This window comes from Pelobates fuscus, chromosome 3, assembly GCF_036172605.1.
Source record: "Pelobates fuscus isolate aPelFus1 chromosome 3, aPelFus1.pri, whole genome shotgun sequence".
Lineage (NCBI taxonomy): Eukaryota > Metazoa > Chordata > Amphibia > Anura > Pelobatidae > Pelobates > Pelobates fuscus.
In genome coordinates, this window is record NC_086319.1 from 402405074 (window position 1) to 402421890 (window position 16817).

General features: G+C 42.0%; 1 protein-coding gene across 1 annotated transcript in view; it reads left to right on the plus strand.

Moving 5' to 3' along the window:
* DNAH2 (dynein axonemal heavy chain 2) overlaps positions 1-16817 on the plus strand; it is a 136044-nt gene that overhangs the window by 39598 nt on the left and 79629 nt on the right. Inside the window, exons 19-35 of the mRNA XM_063449723.1 lie at positions 268-468; positions 1096-1252; positions 1739-1913; positions 2286-2449; positions 2687-2848; positions 4204-4307; positions 5168-5324; positions 8234-8316; positions 8908-9088; positions 9241-9379; positions 9481-9698; positions 9892-9990; positions 10234-10359; positions 10577-10687; positions 11034-11222; positions 14989-15092; positions 16376-16565. Coding sequence (XP_063305793.1) covers positions 268-468; positions 1096-1252; positions 1739-1913; positions 2286-2449; positions 2687-2848; positions 4204-4307; positions 5168-5324; positions 8234-8316; positions 8908-9088; positions 9241-9379; positions 9481-9698; positions 9892-9990; positions 10234-10359; positions 10577-10687; positions 11034-11222; positions 14989-15092; positions 16376-16565 — 2560 coding nt within the window. The remainder of the gene's footprint in view (positions 1-267; positions 469-1095; positions 1253-1738; positions 1914-2285; positions 2450-2686; positions 2849-4203; positions 4308-5167; positions 5325-8233; positions 8317-8907; positions 9089-9240; positions 9380-9480; positions 9699-9891; positions 9991-10233; positions 10360-10576; positions 10688-11033; positions 11223-14988; positions 15093-16375; positions 16566-16817) is intronic.

Below are 16817 nucleotides of genomic sequence, written 5' to 3' on the forward strand. Positions count from 1 at the left end.
CGGTCCTGATCCTTACTCTGGGTAATACTGTATTCAGCGCTGGAATAAATTGGTATGGTCCTGATCCTTACTCTGGCTGATACTGTATTCAGTGCTGGAATAACTTGGGACGGTCCTGATCCATACACTGGCTGATACTGTATTCAATGCTAGAATAACTTGCTACGGTCCTGATCCTTAGCCTGGCTAATACTGTATTCAATGCTGGAATATCCCCAATCCATATTAAATCATCTTCCCTTCTTCTAACGAGCTGTTTTTTTGCAGGTACACTGAGCTTGCCAACAATGTTCAGAAGCAAGAGACCGTGCACAACATCCAGTTTGTGTTGTTAGACTGCAGTCACCTGAAGTATGCTCTAGTCCAGCACTGCCACGAGTGGCAGAACAAGTTAACTGGCCTTCTGAAACAAATGGCCACCGACAAACTCACTGAGCTACAATCCTATCTGAAAGACAATGCTGAGAGGTGAGACAATTCTTAGTTTACATGCTATATCATAATTAAACACACACTTTAAAGAAGAACATAAAATGTGCCTCACTGGCAGGAAACCGAACAAATGGTCGAGACCAGTGATGGCCAACACATATTTCTGGTTTCCTTTAAGACTCACTGTGCATCATGGGAAATAAACCTCACATACATGTAGAGTACTGAGATTAGCCATCAGGGCACGAGACTGTTAAGAGTCATCCTGCAGAGAGTTTGGTAGATTACAAATCATTCACTCACTATCTCAGCAGTATGTGTTCACACCTTGTGTCAGGAACAGAGTAGAATGGTGCGTAGTCTTATACACACCGGATAACAGGTCGACACATACACAAAAGCCATTGGACTGTATTTAAAATAAAGAAGAACAATTGGCTGTTCATGTGAGTTAGACAAACTCTTTGCTCGATATAGCGATAGAATCTGCTTGTATTGACATTAACAATAATACACACACGGGATGAATAATAAAGATGGCAGAATGTTTGATTCAGAAACACCATGAAGGGAGTCCTGATTACTGTCTTCTTTTTCTGTTATTTCCTATGTTTCTTTTGTGTTGTGTTTACCCAGATTTCCATTCATTCACTCTCATTTCAGGGTGCTACAGCCTCCCCAAACACTGGAGGAGCTGGCTCAGAGTATTGAGCTTCAAAATATGCTCCAAAGTGACCTGTCTAAGACTCAGAGCCAGATCTTGCCCATTCATGATCAATTTGCCATTCTTCAGAAGTATGAAGTCCAAGTGGATGAGACTGTAAGTGATCTCGTTTCACAAACATAGCTTTCATGGTCCAATTCAAATGAACAGAATATAACTAGCCCCAGCCATAGGCTTCTATGCTGTACTCTCTCATCAGCCAGGAGCTGAAGAGGGCCTCACTTGGAGGAAGATGCAACACCTACGAGGGACAGGTACAGGTAAGTAAAACTCACCATTACCTCCCCAGTGTCCAGCGGTAATGTGACCATCGGGGGTCCTTGCAAATTCCGCAAAGTCCTCAGATGGTGACAGTGCGGCTTTAACAATAAAATGTAAACTATGTTATTATGGTTATTGAATATGTTAGTGGTTGCATGTCACTTCAGCTTTAAATGAAGGCCAGGCCGATTAAAAGTTAAACAAATGTGTCTGCTTTAATTGTGTGGCCTCCTTATTTGTATACATTCACTTTTTCCTACCAGACACACTGGACTGACCCTTTAATCCATGAAATGTTAAAATTAATGCTTGTCCCTTCAGATCCTTCAGATGTTGAGTTCCCTAAATGGGGCTTGGCTGTCCTTCCAGCAGAGCCTGATAGACAGTGATGCAATGCTTAAGAAACACAAAGAGAAGTTCAAGAATAGCTTGATCCACGCAGCCGAGGAGTTCAAGAAGAAATCTCGCTCTCTACTGGATGAATTTACCACCAGTGGTGAGTTTATGTTTAACTGCACTGGTTCCAGCAGAATTAACCCCTTAAGGACACAACTTCTGGAATAACATGGAATTATAACGGAATATTTCCGTCATGTGTCCTTAAGGGGTTATACAATTCTGAAAATGTAACCTTTACTCACATATCTTTTGGTATTTTTAGTGCTTTAATGGCAAGAAAACATTTGTTCTTTCTCAGCTGTAAATATAATGGTGTAAACCTAAAGTACTGTATGTTCACTAGATTATCAAATTTTTGAGGATGCAATGTCTATCTAGTTTGTTCTCTTCCCAGGGAAGTCCATTGTTTGAAGTGTTGTTCAGAGAGCTACCATGTGCAGCATTCTTTTATAGCCCACTGTGGTTTCAGGTCCATTCTCCAGCTCGGTGGCCTGTGACCCAGCCTTGGAACAGATTAATCTGACACGTCAAATGATGAACACGCTGAAGGAAGAGGAGAAAAGTCTCCGCTCAGGTCTCAGCATGTTCAAGATCGAGCATCCATTTTCCAAAGAAATACAAGCTCTGGAGAAGGTTAGTCTGTCGGTACCCAACTGTGACACAGGGGGATCTGGAAGACACAACTGGAGAAAAAGCGTGTCATTATTAATTGTTTCTCAAGCTTCAATATCTGCTTCTCAGCTTCTTTTCTGTTACATCATTATCCCATTTTCCCATCTCTACCTAACCTTAATTTCTTTATCTTTCTGTCTGCGTGCCATCTTCCAATCTCATTTGTTCCGTTAACCCTCCTCTTCTTCTTTTCTACAGGATCTGGACTCCATCCAGCTGGTATGGGAGGCTACTCAGGAATGGAACCAGCATTGGGAGAAGTGGAAATCTGGTCGTTTCCTGACTCTGGAAACCGAGGTGATGGAGAACACCGCGCAGGGTCTGTACAGGAGGCTGACCAAACTGAGTCGTGAGCTGAAGGTAAGTTACTCTCTGTGAAGGAAACATTGTGTAAGACAAAGTTGGACTAAATCTTAAAGGATCACTATAGGGTCAGGAACACAAACATGTATTCCTGACCCTATAGTGTTAACACCACCATCTAGCCCCCTTGGCCCCTCATGCCTCCATAAATATAGTAAAAGTCTTACTGTATTCAAGCCTGTAGCTGTAACTCTGCACGCTGTTAGACTCAGAAAAACAAGCAGTCTGTTGACATGTGGTAGCCTGATCCAATCACAGTGCTTCCCCATAGGATTTCATGAGACTGACAAAGAGGCAGATCAGGGGCAGAGCCAGCATGATTCAAACACAGCCCTGGCTAATCAGCATCTCCCCATAGAGATGAATTGAATCAATTAATCTCTATGAGGAATGTTCAGTGTCTGCATGCAGAGGGAGGAGATACTGAATCACAGGATGCTGTACACAGTGCTGCCCTGTGCTCTGCTGACAGCAGATCTGAGTGGATGGAGGCATATTATGCCTACATCAACTCCGAAGTCCCTCTGGTTCACTCTGAGTGACTTCAACTGGAGGTGTTCCTAGCTTTCAATGTAAACATTTTCTCAGAAAATACAGTGTTTACATGAGAAAGGAACAAAATAAAGGGAAAGGAACATTTGTTCCTTTCCCTTTAGATCACTCAGCGCTGATCCTCTACCCATTTTCTTTACATGAGAAAGGCTGCAGGGAGCTATAGTTCTCACCTGAACAACCTCATTAGGCAGGTGACTATAGTGTTCCTTTAACAGTTTTGCATGTGAATGGTTTCCACCTCTTTTGACAGGTTCCTCCTGATCTTACTGTGATGGAGTAGAGCTGTGGTTCCATGAATGGAGCTATCAGTAGTAAGCTGGCAGCAGCAATGCTGTTAGTAATATTAGCTTGGATAGCACTTTCATTGACATTACCTGATGAATAACTACTACCGAGTATCAATCCCTGTTATGGGACACAATCACTACTCCCATTAAAAACAATGGGAAGGCTAAGATTTACTGACAGGGGCTAGCTATTTCCTAGCCTGGAGAAAGCCGTGTGTAATCTAAATAATGCTTTCTAATAATGTTAGGTAACATGATCCTAGAACGTCTTTTAACACTTTCTTTCCATGTTAGAATAGCAATTAATGCGACTGTCACAGTTCATAGAACAGTCAGGATATCCTACGGCAAGCAGCATGATCTCCTCTGTGTTTATATGAAAGCCCACATCTGTGTTTTGTGATTCTGACACGTGTGTTCAAACTGGGGATGTTGTGCTGTATAAACAGTGTTTTCACATGATCTGTTATCCTGGAAATTATGTTTTGCTGCCTTTCTTCTTTCCCACAGGATAAAAAATGGGACGTGCTAGAGACAAGCAGGACCCGCATTGATCTCTTTAAGAGAACCATGCCCCTTATAACGGATCTGAGGAACCCAGCGCTGCGGGAGAGGTAGTATGGAGAGCTGGAAATGGCCTATGGTTATACAAGTCAAATCCGTTTCTGGCATTCCACATACAGAATAAATAAAAATAAGTCTTGTTGGATACCTTCATAAATAGACAAAATATCTACAAGTGTAGGAAAGAAACCATACACAGAGTAGCACAGTTTAAATGTTCAGTAGAGGAGGTAATTAATGATTGCACTCACTAGATCGTAAATAGTGTCAGGCACTTCACAGGCACTTGAACTCCTTGAAGATTTCCTCAGTGTAACAGGTATTCTCCACTTAAGATCCCAGTAAGGCTCAGGAACAAGTATTATAAATCCATAAAGTAGTAATTCCAGCAGGCAAAATAATCCAACAATATCCCAACATCAATCCCAATGACTGGACGACACACAGCATCAGGAGCAGAACTGACGTTTCTTCCCACAGCCTCCTTTTAAGGGTTTCTCCCATGCAAGGGAGGGATTTGCAAACATTAGGACATCAACCAATACAGTGACAGTTAACTCCCACACCTCTCCTCTCCTCAGTATGACTCATAATCCCATTAGTCGTACTGCACTTTTCCCCAAAACCTGGATGTACCCTAAAACAAGCAGATAGCTTAATACTCAGGGTACCGCCAGGTAACCCTGATCTGGGTGACTAATATATCCAAAATTCACCCAGATCGGACCAGGGGTTCGGGAGTTAGGTTGAGGGTGAAGTTTGACCGACCGCAAACGAGGTGGTATCCGGGAAAGGTTCCATGTGTTGTGGCCCTGCGGTCGGTCTCCGTTCGGCAGTTAAAACATAAGGTAATTCTTGCCATAGTAAATTATTTTTTTATGAACATAGTTTAATTTTCCTCTAAATACAGGCACTGGAACCAAGTGAAGAAGGAGACAAGTGGGACATTTGACCAGACAGCTGATGACTTTACATTAGAGAAGATCGTGGAGCTTGGGTTAGATCAGCACGTGGACAAGATCAGAGAGATATCGATGGCCGCCACAAAGGAGCTGTTCATCGAACAGGTAGAATGGGCCTTTAAACATAGTCTGTCAGCCTCATCTGACTGAACACCTCAACACCGGGCGTTTGTAAACGGAGGAATCTCAGATACAATACTATATTGGGCTTCATCCACAGAATCCATAGAAAAAGAAGATTGCTGCAGATAAGGGATGCTTAGCCCATATCTCTCATATCACTAAATCTGAATTGACCCTTCACCCTGCATCTTGTCCAGGTCATCTCTTTGCCGTTCCCATGCATGTTTCCATACTGCATTAACCTCTATGATACCCACCAGAAGGTGATTCCCGGCACTACCCGTTATCTGATGTCATACAGGCTTCCCCCGTCTCATTAATCATCTCTTATCATACTGTTTTTATTTATTTGGAATCTTGAAATTTATTTGGAATCTTATTTTTAATGAAATTCAATATGAATCTGAACACGTCTTTCCTATCCCATAATGTAGTCTTTACTGATAGATTTATACAATGTTTGAAGTTGTCGTTATTTTGCAGTGACTCGTCCATTTTAATATGGAATTTTAATATTAGTAGGAATAAAGACAAAAAGAGACAGACAGACAGGCAGGACATAAAGAGAGAGACAGGAAAAACATAAAGAGAGACAGACAGGCAGAACATAAAGAGAGACAGACTTGCAGAACATAAAGAGAGAGACAGGAAAAACATAAAGAGAGAGAGACAGGCAGGACATAAAGAGACACAGACAGAAAGGACATAAAGAGACACAGACAGTAATAAAGAGACACAGACGGTAATAAAGAGACACAGACAAACGGGACATAGAAAGAGACAGGCGGGAAATAAAGAGAGACAGGTAGGCAGGAGAACATAAAGAATGAGGAACAGACAAACAGATATAACATAAATTGAGATGGATCGGCAGGATATATTGAGAAACAGGGAAACAGAACATAACTAAAGTCATACATGATTTATTCAGCCTGAATGACTTTAGGCTTGACCAGGACTCATTCACAGCCACAATACTGGCTACACTTATAAACCATTGCTGCTTCGCTATACATGGATTGAGGTCTTGTGTTAACGGAACATTGCTGGGAGTCCATGGAGTGAAGAGCTGTTCTCATAGTCCTATCATATTAAATGTCTGCCAGTGTGGGACTGCTATTTACAGAGTCACTGGATCGATCTGTCTGTCTGTCATGGTGGAGGCAGCTGCCATGGAGGACTGTCTGTCTTTATTAATTGGAGGAGCCGTAAGGAAGCTAATCGATAACTGGCAGTATTTTACAGATAATGTCATTTTTCCTGCCTGATGTTAAAGTTCTGTCCTCTGTACCAGTGCGGCAATGGTTCTTTACATCTAGAATTGCCTGCTGTTGGACCCGCTTTCCATCTGCATAGTAAGATGTCAGAGTTTTGAAAGGGAGGGACAAATGACCTATTTGTTAGCCATCAGGGATCGAGATGATTGTGACAGACCGCCTGGCACCCCGACTGGTTGCCTCCGCCAGTCGCTGCTTCCTAGTAGCCTGGAGTACTATAGGCACTGCACCGGACACCATAAGCACTGTAGCCCCTTAGCCGCCGCAGCTTGTCTCGGGTCTCGCTGTTCTTCACCCACCCTGGACCCAAGACCAGGATCCAGCTTCCAGTGGGTACACCTCTCCTCCAAGAGAGTGTAGCAATATGCTCTTAAAAGAGCAAGTGATTATAATCCCAGGAGAGTATAGTGATATAGCAATCCCCAGAGTGAATATAGCTGTCCCCTCCACACATGCGACGAGCCTCTATGTTGAGGGTGAAGAGGAACTGTTTAATGGTAGCCACAACTGACCTTATATGCACGTCCCCATGCAAGGGGCACTTCCCGCCGGACCAGAGAGTAAACCAAAGTAGAAACAAATACACAATCACATTGTCTCTCAGATCAAGGACACTTCCATACATAATAGGTTAATCCCTCCTCTGTACCTGAGAGATAATTGAGTCAAGCAATGTATTAACTCAATTATCTCCAGACACAAAAACACACATTTTTATAACATGTTAAAAATACCCCCCAAACACATCGAAACCCAATCTGGGGGACCAACATATCTAAAAATCATCCGGATCGGTTCAGGAGTTCAGGATTTCCATGGAAGTCCCAGTTTGACCGACCGCACTCATGGTCCCATGCGCAAAACAGTTCCAGGGAATAAGGGCTTGCAGTCGGTCTAGTTAGGTAGTTCACAATATACCAAAAATACAAATGCAACCAGTTTGTATGTATACTTAGTCTGTGTCTCTTGTTCGGGAGTATGTTTCCAACGAACGTCGCTATTCTCATGTGAATCCTGTAGAACTAACGAAGAGATGGAAGTCCCAGCGGTGTTCGTGCTGTCGAGTGTCCGATTAAAGTTCCATGCACTCAACGACCAAACACCGCTGTATGTGTTTGCGGCTAATTATGGCCGCCGCCACCATGTGTTTGCACATATGAACGATGGCCACCCAGCGAACCACTTAGAACGTTGCATTAAGTGAGGTCATTAAGGGCAATAAGCAGCACACAACGGTTCTGGGTGGTCGGTCCGTTCGACAGTTCATTCGGTATACGAACAGCATTAGTCTAATCTGTTCAGTAAGGCCTATATACCGAACCATAGAGGGAAAAAGGCACGAACAAAACCTTTTCATAGTCCTGCACCAAAGTTTAACACAAGGGCCATAGTCCTGAGGCAAGAGGCTGGCAAGCAGGCCCCTCCAAGAACCAGTGGCGAGGTTACTTTCGCCACAATGATTAAAACATTTGATGTATTATGTGTGGACACCGTCAGACAATAACAATTTATTTCGGTCCATATTGGTTGTAATGAGTAACTTGACTTGTATAACGGTTGAAGTTATCATTATTTTTTTATCATTGATCGCTCTCATAATTCCTACTCGCACAGGGCCTGGAACTGATCTCGAAAACATGGGAGGCGACTCTCCTGGACATCGTGCCTTACAAAGAGAAAGGCCACCACCGACTCCGGTGAGATAATTTGAGAGCAATGTTTGTTACGTGACACTGATGGGGCTTAGCATTTGCTTTCCTACATTTTTGTACTTTTGTTGCTTTAAGGATCCATGGTTGATATTTGAACTTTTATTACCAAGAGCAAACAAGATAATGCTGCATTGAATATCAAATTACTGACACAAAATTAAACTGCATGGATTTCAGCATCACCCTATTCCATTCAATTTCAAATATCCAAAGAAACGTATCTGCTTTCATAGACATTCAAAGTAAATATGTAACCATGTATTGCAAATATTTACTGTCCTCACTGTAAAATGAAAAAAAAAAAGAAATCAAAGTTCTTTTTCTTTCTCAGATATTGAATGGTTGTGTTGTACGAAGGGCGAAGCTAGTGGCTGGGATATTTTATCATCATTCTCATATTCCGACCTGTAGAAAAGTGCAAAATGTGTTTTTTGTCCATAAACAAATTTAATCTGCACTGAATGAAGCAATCCATGTAGGATTGCTTCATTCACTTGGGAGTTGATTAAAAGGCATGTTTTTGTATTTTTGCACATGTCTGCTAACCAGTGACTTTCCTCACACTTCTCCCAACAGAGGCACAGATGAGGTCTTCCAGGCTTTAGAAGACAACCAAGTCCGTATTTCTACCATGAAGGCATCTCCCTTTGTGAAAGCTTTTGAACACGATGTAGACAGATGGGAACGCTGCTTGTCACACATCCTGGAGGTCATAGAGATGATTCTCACAGTACAGAGGCAGTGGCTGTACCTCGAGGTTAGTTCATAAAATATGTAACTATATAATACAGCTAAAAATACAAGTTGTTCTACCAAGCTGCTACAAATCATCCTGCACCCTATGCAGTTTAGTAAATATGGATGTAGCGGTGATCAATAACTTATTAATCTGCTCCATCATCTAAACAGAACATCTTCCTGGGGGAGGACATCAGGAAGCAGTTGCCCCAGGAGTCGGCAGAGTTTGATCAGATAAATATCAGCTGGAAAGCCATCATGAACAGATTGAACAAAGACAAAAACGCTCTGCGTGGGACTCATCACCCCGGTATTCTAGTGTTCTTATTTTTAAAACATGGACTCAGACTTGAGGAACCCTGTGAGCAGTAATGCAGAGATCAGTTGATTGTTTTTCTCTGTCTTTCGTAGGCCTTCTGGAGACGTTGGGAAATATGAACAGGGTCCTGGAAGGAATACAAAAGTCTCTAGATATGTATTTAGAGACCAAACGCCACATCTTCCCCCGGTTCTATTTCATATCCAACGACGACCTGTTAGAGATCCTGGGTCAGTCACGTAACCCTGAGGCCATCCAACCACATCTCAAGAAGTGCTTTGACAACATTAAGTCACTCAAGATTCAGAAGGTACCCTTCTTTTATGTAGAATATAACTAGAATATAGAAAATGAAACCATTAAGGTTTATATCCCAATATTCCAGATATATATTGATGGATTTACACTCTTTTAATGTTTTAGCTGAATCAATTATCAGAATTCTGATGCTCCCGGTATTCTGTGACCTGTTGTTTACCCTCCCCTTATCTATCACATTGCAGGCTGGTATAACTATCAAGTCTGAAGCTGCAGGGATGTTCTCAGCAGAGGGCGAGTATGTTGATTTTACACATCCAGTGCTGTTGGAGGGTCCAGTGGAGGTAAATCAAGATTAATGTGCTTAGGTTTATGCCAATCATATAACAATCTAAACAAAAGGAGGTTTTGTGCTGGGTGCTGTGGCGCAATAAAGAAACATATTTTTATGATGCTGGTCACTTGTCATTAGATTTGTTGGGCTATTTCTGGCTTTGGTTGAACTGGATGGGTCATTTGCACTCTGCATAGGTGTATAGATGGCTGCTGTTCATTCTTTATTTGTGTTTGTTTTCTCTGACTTGTAGGCCTGGCTGTGTGATATTGAACGGACCATGCGGTTTACCTTAAAGGATCTCTTAAGAAATTGTAGACTGGCCCTCAAGAAGATGACTAGTAAGAGAGACAAGTGGGTGAAAGAGTGGGCTGGACAGGTGAGCAGACTTCTTATCTTCATACAGGACCATCTTCGCTACCTGAACCCAAATAAACACAAACTCCATCCCTTATACTTATCCAGACATTCCATATCCATGTTCTTTGGTCCATAACTTATGTTGCTGATCTATTTTTGTCTGTAGTGTGTGTAAAGGATGCATACTGATGAACCTCTAGTCTTGTTTCAGTTATTCTGTCCCTTCTCTACACCAGATGCTGATAACTACGAGTCAGATCCAATGGACTACTGATGTCACCAGGTCCCTGATGACAGCCAAGGAGCGTGCAGACAAAAAAATCCTAAAGATCATGAAGAAGAAGCAGGTGGGTCATCTAACAGAGTGATGGGAATCCAGAATATAATATGCCCACAAAGAGACTGACAGTGTGGTTATTGGTAACAACTTTTGTCGAAGTTATCGTAATTTGCCTTTTTATAATAGTATCATGTTTGTGAGTGACTTTACTTTATTGGTGACTAAGCTTGTCATCCCAGATGTTTCTGGACCACTTTGTTTGCTGTTCAACTAGCCTTTTGTTGACTTGGCATGATAGTTCAAAAACAGTTCACATAGAAAGCAATCGTTGTGCAATAGGACACAGCTATAACATTTGGATTGTAAGACTCCAACACGCGCAATAGGCTTATCAAATACTTTAATATTTTCAGATATCCATGCTCAACAAGTACTCTGAAGCCATCCGTGGAAACCTGACCAAGAATCTGCGTCTGAAACTTGTGGCTCTTGTGACAGTGGAGGTTCATGCCAGGGATGTAATTGACAAGATGCTGAAAAGTGGTTGCATGGATGTGGCTTCCTTTGAATGGCTGAGTCAACTGCGTCTGTACTGGGACAAGGTGAGTCAAATGTTTGAAAAAGACAGAAGGAGCTATGAGCTATGAGTCTGTCCCTCCCACTGAAGGGTGGCAGTATTAATATTTTTATAGTTTCATGCTTTCAACACATACTACCTTTGAAAAAGAAAACTGGAAATGATAAGAAAACGTATCTCATATCACTGAATTACATATTGTAGATTTAAATTGTGTTATTATGTTGTGATATATCATAAATTAAAGTTGTTATTGTTGGGAAAATCTTGGAGGATGGTTACTGGACAGAAACATTTTCTTCATGTGGGTGGTCATTAAACAAAGACCCTCTCCCTGCAATTGTACCTTGTCCCAGAAAGGCTTTATCATATGTATGTACCAGAGGCTGTAACTAACCTGTGGCGGACTGCTGTCACTGAGTACCATGCCCATGCTTGTTCGGGTGTTTTCCCCTGTGTATTGTACGTTTCCCGTGTATTTCTATGTATTTCATGTAATATGCCCTGTTGACCTTTCGGTAGTGCTCATGCGAACAGAACCTGTTCGTCTCCCGAACACAGACCACCCTGGTACCCCATTAGAATGTTTACACCAATCCATCAGAACGTTCGCACCTTCATCTAAAGTGTGAAACCGCAAGGGAAGTAATTAATGAGTGCTCCCCTGGTTGGCCGCCATATCGTATAGGCAAACATCACCCAGGGGGAGCATTCGTATCCCGAAAGGAGATGCTTCCCTTGCGGGGTTTTCGCACCGGGACTCCATGAACAGGTCCCTGAGGTTGGTGGGGGGTCAGTGTTGGGGTGTTGGGTTACTGGCGGTTCGGATCGCTCTACCTGCTCCTAATTGAGCTAATGCCGCTATGTCCCCCACCACCTCCCAGAAGCTGCAAGGCCAGGCTTGTAGCTGCCAGGAGAGGGCTCTCCCCGGGGCTACCTAAGTGGAGGTAGCCACCGGAGAGAGGCGCTAGCCCCAGCGGAAACCATGTAGCTGTGAGGCGGCTTTACAGCCGCAGAGTCCCGCTGGCTGCCTGGAAGCCCGTGCCAACCAATCGGAAAAGGAGCTCCCATTCAAACTGGGTTTGCACCATTTTCCTGATGGAGATCCAATCGGAGAAGAGGCGCCCATTCAAGCGGGGTTTCGCGCCCTTTCTCCTGATTGGCGGGTGAAACCCCTCTCCTCCCTGAGTGCTGATTGGCGCGATTTGGTTCGTGCCCTTTTTCTGGATTGGCCTTTGCTTGGTTTAGTCGTGAAGTTTGAATTCACTGGACTAAACTAAGCAAAGCTGTGGAACTAATTTCGGGGATGTACAGAGCCTCGGGCCCAGGCTTTGTACGATGGTTTCTTTACATCCGATAGCCCCGCTATTTGCAGGGATCCTAGTTGGAACCCGGGGCTATCCAGTGATATATCTTTTACATGAGTGACCACCCCACCCCCAAGTGAGTAAAATGTTTTAATGTATGTAACTGTGTCCTGTTGGTATCTCCCAGAGTGGGAGATGGTTTTCTGTAACCCATCCCCGCTCCTGCCTAGGACAAAAGAAAGTGTACTGAAAGAGTGGAGACCTCCTGCTGAGGTCTGTGCATAAAAGCAGTGTGTACCAATAAAGGATTGTCAGTGTTGTACCTCCAGGACTGTGTGTCGACCAGTTACTGGGGGGGAAATGGGTATCAAGCATGTCAAACTCAAAGTCTAGCACGAGCCACATAAACAAGTTTTAAGTTTATGTGGGCCGCAAAAAAACCCAAAACCTTACATTATCATAGAAACGTAGGTTTATTTTTAAAAATGTAGAAAAAAAAAAAGCATCCCCCTCTACTAAATCCCAGTGATAAACAGAAATTTTGCTCTGCATGATATCTTATTTTAAATACTGAATCTCATATTAAGGTATTTTAGGGGAACATGCTTTTTATATTGAAAAATGTATGAAATAAAAATAGACAAATATTTGGTATACACTGTGTGCAGAATTATTAGGCAAATGAGTATTTTGACCACATCATCCTCTTTATGCATGTTGTCTTACTCCAAGCTGTATAGGTTTGAAAGCCTACTACCAATTAAGCATATTAGGTGATGTGCATCTCTGTAATGAGAAGGGGTGTGGTCTAATGACATCAACACCCTATATCAGGTGTGCATAATTATTAGGCAACTTCCTTTCCTTTGGCAAAATGGGTCAAAAGAAAGACTTGACAGGCTCAGAAAAGTCAAAAATAGTGAGATATCTTGCAGAGGGATGCAGCACTCTTAAAATTGCAAAGCTTCTGAAGCGTGATCATCAAACAATCAAGCGTTTCATTCAAAATAGTCAACAGGGTCGCAAGAAGCGTGTGGAGAAACCAAGGCGCAAAATAACTGCCCATAAACTGAGAAAAGTCAAGCGTGCAGCTGCCAAGATGCCACTTGCCACCAGTTTGGCCATATTTCAGAGCTGCAACATCACTGGAGTGCCCGAAAGCACAAGGTGTGCAATACTCAGAGACATGGCCAAGGTAAGAAAGGCTGAAAGACGACCACCACTGAACAAGACACACAAGCTGAAACGTCAAGACTGGGCCAAGAAATATCTCAAGACTGATTTTTCTAAGGTTTTATGGACTGATGAAATGAGAGTGAGTCTTGATGGGCCAGATGGATGGATTGGTAAAGGGCAGAGAGCTCCAGTCCGACTCAGACGCCAGCAAGGTGGAGGTGGAGTACTGGTTTGGGCTGGTATCATCAAAGATGAGCTTGTGGGGCCTTTTCGGGTTGAGGATGGAGTCAAGCTCAATTCCCAGTTCTGGAAGACACCTTCTTCAAGCAGTGGTACAGGAAGAAGTCTGCATCCTTTAAAAAAAAACATGATTTTCATGCAGGACAATGCTCCATCACACGCGTCCAAGTACTCCACAGCGTGGCTGGCAAGAAAGGGTATAAAAGAAGAAAATCTAATGACATGGCCTCCTTGTTCACCTGATCTGAACCCCATTGAGAACCTGTTGTCCATCATCAAATGTGAGATTTACAAGGAGGGAAAACAGTACACCTCTCTGAACAGTGTCTGGGAGGCTGTGGTTGCTGCTGCACGCAATGTTGATGGTGAACAGATCAAAACACTGACAGAATCCATGGATGGCAGGCTTTTGAGTGTCCTTGCAAAGAAAGGTGGCTATATTGGTCACTGATTTGTTTTTGTTATGTTTTTGAATGTCAGAAATGTATATTTGTGAATGTTGAGATGTTATATTGGTTTCACTGGTAAAAATAAATAATTGAAATTGGTATATATTTGTTTTTTGTTAAGTTGCCTAATAATTATGCACAGTGATAGTCACCTGCACACACAGATATCCCCCTAAAATAGCTATAACTAAAAACAAACTAAAAACTACTTCCAAAAATATTCAGCTTTGATATTAATGAGTTTTTTGGGTTCATTGAGAACATGGTTGTTGTTCAATAATAAAATGAATCCTCAAAAATACAACTTGCCTAATAATTCTGCACTCCCTGTAGCTATGATTTGCTTAGTCTTCTGTAATAAAATACCATGAGTGAAATGGTAAAGCTTATACTTACTATTGCAAATGTCTGTCTTGCAAGAGTGGCAAACTGCACACCATGACTACTACAGGTCACTGGTGTAGTTGTTAAGGTGCTCAGCATGTTCCATAACATGTTCCATAATCCAGCAGGGATGGAAATCCATCTAACTAACATTATTTGTCTTACTAATAACTTCCATAATTTTTAAGTCCTCAGGGCATTTTGTTACCCTGTCTAACATTCACTTCTATTTCAGGATCTCGATGACTGTCTCATTAGACAGACTAACACCCAGTTCCAGTATGGCTATGAGTATCTAGGGAACTCTGGTCGTCTTGTGATCACACCTCTAACAGATAGGTATGTGTCCTCCCATTCTTTGTCCTGTTTAATAGTCTTTAGTCTCAGTGGGTGCAGATGAGCTCTTCTGGATGATGACTTGTGTTTAGGATTCAAATGAAATAATCAATATATTTATTTATTATCGCACAAGTGTTTTCATGCGGTGCTAATAATATCAATAATACTTTGAAACAGGGGTACCCAAAACATAGATCCCTTAGCTATTGTAGAATTACAACCTTCCTTGACACTGTGCGAGACTTAAGGAACAATTACACCAGTCAGGTAAAAGGGAAACAATGAAAAAAAAAAAAACAATCTTGAATTACACTTTAATGGCATTTATTCACTAAGGCCTCAATTGAATATTTTTGGATGCACTAAAATAGCTGTAAAAAAGCTTATCAATATTTTAACTTCGGTCTTGCTCATCACAATCTCGAACTTGTTTTGGGTTGATAATGGTTTCTGAACTTCGGCCGTTATTGTGTTTGTTTTCAATTACAATCCATAAATGTTTTAACAGTTTTCTTCTGGTAATGCCAATGTTAGAAATCATTATCAATTTAAACTGGGGCAAAACTCTATTTAATCATAGAATCCCAAGATTGACCGATCTGTCGAGATGGCGAAGTTAAGAAAAAATTAAATGCCAATTTTTCATGGATTTGCAATAACATCACTGATTGCAATTTATCAACAGCTAGCCTGCTAACCTGGCATTATATGCCTTGCGGGAGCTGTGGATGACACCACAACAACTCCCCTTGCATGAAGCCATTTCAGATATGAGCTTTGTTTTGTTTGTTTGGTCATTTTGGGGGGGTATTTGTTATTTAATTGATACATGTAATCAGTGGTTTATCAAACCCTTGTGGTTGTTTAATTCAAGAAGGGAAAATGGATCTGTTAATGTAACAATACATTTTACAGGACTGATTTTTAAGCTTGACTGCTTAACACAAGTCATAAGACAAACAGAAAATGATAAAAATCGGAAAAAAAGAGTGCATTAACAACTTCATCCTCTAGCATGTAATAATTACCAAACGCTAGATTGGAATTAAGAGCTTCAACCCTATTCACGTTTGGCTCTGCTTTTTTTAACTTCACAAAAGCAGCCATGGAAGCAATAGCAAAGCAGCATTGCTAAAAAAAAAACTTGGTAAAGCTGTCCCAAGTACCAGGAAATACTCAAACACATGTGTGATGTACTGTATTGGTATGAGACTGGTCAATTACCATGGTGGTAGCATGTCTACATTTATAAATAACTCTGAATGTCTTGATCCCCCTTCCAGGTGTTACATGACCCTCACAACAGCTCTGCATCTGCACAGAGGGGGATCCCCAAAGGGCCCGGCTGGAACAGGAAAAACAGAGACCGTAAAAGACTTGGGAAAGGCACTGGGGATGTACGTAATTGTGGTGAACTGTTCAGAAGGCCTGGATTTTAAATCAATGGGGAGAATGTATTCTGGCTTGGCTCAGGTGAGAACTGGTCATTTTCTTCTCCTAGAAGTTGTCTTCATTCCTAAAACAGTAATGCTGGGGAATTGATACTTAGGTGGAGAACTGAGGTGCTTTAAATTCCTACCTGCTTTTATCAGTAGACCACAGCTCCAGAGGCTTAACATGAGGTTTCCTCATCTGAACATAACGTTGCTTGCAAGTAGTCAGCCCCTTAATGGTGATGCCTAGGAGCCAGTCTCCATCCAAAGATGTGTCTTTAAAATGTGTCCA